This window comes from Geospiza fortis, unplaced genomic scaffold, assembly GCF_000277835.1.
Source record: "Geospiza fortis unplaced genomic scaffold, GeoFor_1.0 scaffold178, whole genome shotgun sequence".
Classification (NCBI taxonomy): domain Eukaryota; kingdom Metazoa; phylum Chordata; class Aves; order Passeriformes; family Thraupidae; genus Geospiza; species Geospiza fortis.
Genome location: NW_005054466.1, coordinates 586,315 through 592,477, shown reverse-complemented (window position 1 = coordinate 592,477; position 6,163 = coordinate 586,315). Strand labels below are relative to the sequence as shown.

General features: G+C 41.2%; 1 protein-coding gene across 2 annotated transcripts in view; it reads right to left on the bottom strand.

Annotated features, from left to right (window-relative positions):
• TMIE (transmembrane inner ear) overlaps positions 1-6,163 on the bottom strand; it is a 30,654-nt gene that overhangs the window by 23,915 nt on the left and 576 nt on the right. For both annotated transcript variants that reach the window (XM_031062803.1, XM_031062804.1), the window contains exon 2: positions 3,544-3,661. In XM_031062803.1, coding sequence (XP_030918663.1) covers positions 3,544-3,661 — 118 coding nt within the window. The remainder of the gene's footprint in view (positions 1-3,543; positions 3,662-6,163) is intronic.

Below are 6,163 nucleotides of genomic sequence, written 5' to 3'. Positions count from 1 at the left end.
TGGGAGTGGGAAATGTGGAATTCTGGGTGAGATACTGGGAAAAGGAGAGGGAGAACGAGGATTTAACTGGGAGTGGGAGAGAGAAATGAGGAATTCTGGGTGAGTTCTGGGAATGGCAATGGGAAATGAGGATCTGGGGGAATTTCTGGGAATGGAAGATGGGAACAAGAATTTGCATTGGTCACTGGGAATGGGAGTGGGAAATGTGGAATTCTGGGCTGAGTTCCTGGGAATGGGAGTGGGAAACAAGAGGATGTTACTGCGAATGGGAAACACGGGAATCTGAGGAAGTTCCTGGGAATGGGAGTGGGAAGCAAGCAATTCAGGGGGTAACTGGGAATGGCAAGGGGGAAAAAAGGGATTCTGGGTGAATTTCTGGGAATGGAGAGGGTGAAACGAGAATTTAACTGGGAATGGGAGGGGGAAACATGGACTTCTGGGGGAGTTACTGGGAATGGGAAACATGGAAATCCGAGGGATTTACTAGGAATGGAAAGGGAGAAATGAGGATTTATCTGGGAATGAGAGTTCCTTGGAATGGAAAACATGGAATTCTGGGGGAGTTATTGGGAATAGGAGAGGGGAATATGGAATTCTGGGGGAGTTCCTGGGAACGGGAAATGAGGATTTGGGTTGGATACTGGGAATGGGAGCAGGAAACATGGGAATGTGGGGGAGTTTCCTGGGAATGGGAAACCTGGAATTTGGAATTTCCCCCGTTTTTTATGGGATGGTGCCACCTTGTGGGATGTGCTGGGAGGTGGGATCCACACTCGGATCAGATTCCTGGATTTATTTGGTTTATTTATTTTAATTTTATTAATATTAATATTAATGCTAATATAAACATATTTATTGGCTACTTAATAAGCCAATAAATAATTTTAATATTAATATTAATTAATATTAATATTATTAAACAATCAATAAAATATAATTATTATTAATTATAATGTTATAGAAATTATTATTCTTAACATAAAACATATGTGTTAAATATTAATATATTATTCCATAAATATAATTTAAATTAATTAATTTTATTTCTTTATTTATTGTAATAACAGTGAAAATAAAGCTATTAATGACAACTATAATTACAATCAACATTATTATTTATAACATAGAAATAGGTTTTTCCATTAACATAATTTTATTAACTCTAATACTTTATAATAATAAAAATTGTTATTTAAAATTAATAGGTCATTAATAAAGTAATACAATAATATTAATTAGAATAATATTAACAATTCATTACCTTTAAAGCATAATTCCTGTGTTTCTATTTAATTTAGATTTATATTTTTTATTTCATTTATATTTTCTATTTAATTTTGATTTATATTTAGTTCTTGTTTTAGTTTTGGTTCTACAATTTTTTTCATTTTTAAGTTTATATTTTATATTTCATTATATTTTGAATTTTATAGTTCTATATGAATTCTGTTTTAAAATGTTACATTTTTGTATTTATTTCTATTTTTTAATTTCCTATTTTCTGTCTAATTTCATTTTTTACTTTTCTATTTATTTCTCTTGTTTAATATCCTATTTTCATATTTCATTCACTGTAATGCAATATATTTATTATATTTAATTATACTTTAAAATGTTCTCATTTTCTATTTATTTTATTTTTTAATTCTATGCTTTAATATCTATTGCTATTTTTATTTCCCTATTTTTATTTTTAATTCTCTGCTTTTCCATTTCACTCCATTTCCCAATTCCCTGTTTTCCATGGATTTTCTCCATCCCAAATCCCATTCCCAGCAGGGATGGGGGTGGAGCTTGGGCCATTCCTCCTCCGCATTCCCGCTGGGAATTCCAACCCAGAGGAATTCCGGAACTCCTGGATGCCTGAGGGGAATCTAGGAAAACTCTGGGATCACTCCCAGGGATGGAATTATCTTGGAAAGAGATTCCAGGAAGGAATCTCCATTTTGAAGCTGGGAAATCCCTCAGGAATTCTCAATTCCATCCCACAGGAATCCTCCTTGAATTTCCAAATTCCCAGAAACTTGAAAAGGAATCCAGGAAATTTTGGGATCGCTCCCAGGGATGAAATTTTCTTGGAAAGAGATTCCAGCTGGGAATCTCCAGTTTGGATTCCCTCTGGAATTCCCAATTCCGTCCCATAGAAATTCTCCTTGAATTCCCAGACACCTGAAAGAAATCCTTAGGAATTCCCACACGCAGCTGGAAATTCCAACCCAGAGAAATTCCTGAACTCCTGGACACCTGAAGGGAATTCAGGAAACTCCGGGATCACTCCCAGGGAAGGAATTCCCTTGGAAAGAGATTTCAGGTGAGAATCTCCAGTTTAGAGCTGGGACCTCCCTCTGGAATTCCCACACTCAGCTGGGAATTCCAGCCCAGAGGAAATCCTGAATTTCCAGACACCTGAAGGGAATCCACGATTCCCAACCTGAATCATTCCCTGAATCCCAACCCAATGCATTCCATGATTCCCAACCCATAGAATCCCAGGAATCCCAACCTGAATAATTCCACAATTCTCAACCTGAATCATTCCACGAATGCCAACCCAAATCATTCCATGGTTCCCAACCCGAATCATTCCATGAATCCCAATCCAAGGAATTCCACAATTCCTAACCTGAAGCATTCCACGATTCCCAACCCAAGGAATTCCAGGATTTCCAACTTGAATCATTCCATGATTCCCTACATGAATCATTCCACAAATCTCAACCCAACACATTCCATGATTCCTAACCTGAAGCATTCCAGGATTCCCAACCCAAGGAATTTCAGGATTTCCAGCTCGAATCATTCCATGATTCCCAACCCAACACATTCCATGATTCCTAACCTGAAGCATTCCAGGATTTCCAACTCAAATAATTCCATGATTCCCAACCCAAATCATTCAACAAATCTCAACCCAACACATTCCATGATTACCAATCCAAAGAATTCCAGGACTTCCAACTTGAATCATTCCATGATTCCCAACCCTACGCATTCCACAATTCCCAACCCAACGCATTTCATGATTGCTGACCCACAGAATTCCAGGATTTCCAGCTGGAATCATTCCACGATTCCTAACCCAACACATTCCATGATTCCTAACCCAAAGCATTCCAGGATTCCCAATCCAAGGAATTTCAGGATTTCCAGCTCAAATCATTCCATGGTTCGCAAATGGAATCATTCCACGATTCCCAACTCAAATAATTCCATAATTCCCAAACTGAAGCATTCCACAATTCCAAACCCAAATCATTCCATAATTTGCAAACTGAAGCATTCCATGATTCCCAACTCAAATAACTCCATAATTCCCAAACTGAAGCATTCCATGATTCCCAACCCCCAGCACTCCACAGCCCATGGCTCCATCCCAGATTGGGGCAGGAATGCGGCGCTGGAGCCAATTCCCATCCCTGGAACATCTCCGGGTGCTCCCGAGACGATTCCCACCAGAGAATCCCTCCTTGCGCGTTCCCGGGATTCCAGAGCACACCCTGGGGAGTTTCCCAGAGGAAAATCCCTGGGGATTCCGGGACTCACTGATGGAGAGAACGAAGAGGGCGAAGATCCCGACCACCTGCCAGAGGCGCAGCCCCCAGATCACCACGGTCTCCGACGTCACCGGGTCCGGCTTCTTCTTGGGAGGCGCCGTGGTGGCCTGCGGAAAGGACAGGGAAAAACCAGCAGGAAAAGGTGGATCAGGAGGGCAAAATTCCCAAAAATGCTCCGGGAGGCGATGAGAGCACGGGAAATGGTGGAGAGGTTGGTGAGGCCTCAAGGATTCGGGAATGCTGGAGGGATTTTTAAGGAATCTCTCCTTTTCCAGCCATTCCTTGGCTCGCTCTGGAATTCCTTTCTCTTGCTTTTCCAATGGACTTTTAGGATCGGGATTTCCATCAATGAGGGCCTGAATGAGAAAATTCCTGGGAAAATTCACTTTTCCAATGAATTTTAATGGAACCACAGGATGTTGGAAAGCTGCGGATCCAGGAGGAAGCAGGATGGAATCACCAGGAAATTCTGGGATATAAAATTGTGGAATTTTTTAACCAAAAGATAAACTCAGCCTAAACCTAAAGGATGGAAATCCTATGAAATATTCCAGGGGATTTTTAGGGAACACCTTGGAGCAGCAGCTGGAAAACAGCTGGAATACACCTGGTGCCCAAAAAAATTCCTGATTTTTGGGGAAGTGGAATTCCTGAGCAATCTCTCCGGGAATTTTATCCCGAACTGGGAATAAAGGATTATTCCCAATTTATCCTCCTGGGATTGGCTCAGATCCGGGATCCAATTCCCAGAGAAATCCCTCGATATCCCATTGTTTGCTGATCTCTGGGATCAGGAACAGGGAAGGATTTTTGGGATCATGGGCTCATCCTGGGATTTAGGGATTTTTTTGGGATTTAAGGGCTAATCCTGGGATTTTGGGATTTTGAACCCATCCCAGGATTTTCTGATTCTCTTCCCAAATTTTGGGAGAACTTCCAGCCCTGGGAATTTTTCCAAAGGCCTGGGAGCCAGCAAAGTTTTCCTCAATCAAATCCAATATTTTAAGAGATTTTTTTGTCTCATTCTCAAATATTTCCTTGCTTTTTTCCCTTTATTTTTTCCCTTATTTTGGGTTTTTGGGGGAATTTTTTCTGCTGCCAGAATTATTTTCCTCTCCACCTTTTTCTTCCTCCTCTGTTTGCTCCAGCCTGGCTGAGCCGGAATCGAATTATTCAGGATAATTCCATTATCCAATTATTTCCAGGAATAAACTCCTCACAGAGCTTTTGCTTTTCCAGGAAAAAAAAAAACTGGAATAAACAAAGCAGATCCAGGAATTCTCGCTGTTTATCCTGATTTTTTTGGGGCTTGGATGTTTTATTTTTGTTTTCTGGGAATTGTCTGGAATAAAATGGGAAATTTTCCGGCTGGGTAGGTCGTCCTTGGGATTCAGGGAAGGATAATTTGGGAATTCTGCACTGTCAGGGGAAGTTCTGCCTCATTTCTCCCCTTGGGGATGGTTGGACAGCTCAGAAAACCTGGAATTTTTCCTGGAGCAGCAGCCTGGCCTTGGAGAGGATTCCTGGATTTATGGAATGCTCAGGTAGGATGGGATGGGGGAAAAGCAGGGATTCGGTTGGGAATGAGAGGCTGGAAATCCTGGAAAAAATCAGGAAAAGGGAAAGGATGAGAAGCTGGAAATCCTGCAAAAAATATGGAAAGAATGAGAGGTTTGAAATCCTGGGAAAAAATTGGAAAGGGAGGGAGAAGAGGATGGAAATCCTGGAAAAAAAATCAGGATAAGGGCAGGGGTGAGAGGTTTGAAATCCTGGAAAGAATGGGAAAGGGAAATCCTGGAAAAAAATCAGGAAAAGAGCAGGAAGGAGAGGCCAGAAATCCTGGGGAAAAATATGGGAAAGGGAGGGATGAGAGGTTGGAAATCCTGGGAAAAATCAGGAAAGGGAAATCCTGGAAAAAAATGGGAAAGGAGGGAGAAGAGGCTGGAAATCCTGGGAAAAAATATGGAAAAGGACAGGGATGAGAAGTGTGAAATCCTGGAAAAAGTATGGAAAAGAAATCCTGGAATAAAATCAGGATAAGGGCAGGGGTGAGAGGCTGGAAATTGTGGGAAAAATGGGAAAGGAGGGATGAGAGGTTTGAAATCCTAAAAAAATATGGGAAAGGGAGGGAAAAGAGGCTGAAAATCCTGGGGAAAATGTGGAAATGGAAATCTTGGAAAAAATAGGGTAAGGGAAAGGATGAGAGACTGGAAATCCTGGGAAAAATCTGGGAAAGGGATGAGAGGTTGGAAATTCTGGGAAAAATATGGAAAGGGAGTGATGAGAGGCCGTAAATCCTGGGAAAAATCAGGAAAATGGATGAGAGGCTGGAAATCTTTGGAAAAGAAGAATCTGGATAAGGTCAGGGATGAGAGGCCAGAAATCTTGGGGAAAAAAAATATGGAAAATGGAAAGGATGAGAAGTTTGAAATCTTGGGAAATTCCTGGAATTTTCTAATCCCAGAAATCGCAGCCAAATTCTGCTTGAGGAATTCCCAGGTGGAGCAGGGAAAAGGATCCAGAGGGGGAATAGTGAAAGTTTTTGGGAGGTGGGATTTGTGTTCCAGGCAGGAATTTCCCTCTGGAATTGCAGCCAGGGCTCGGGAGCC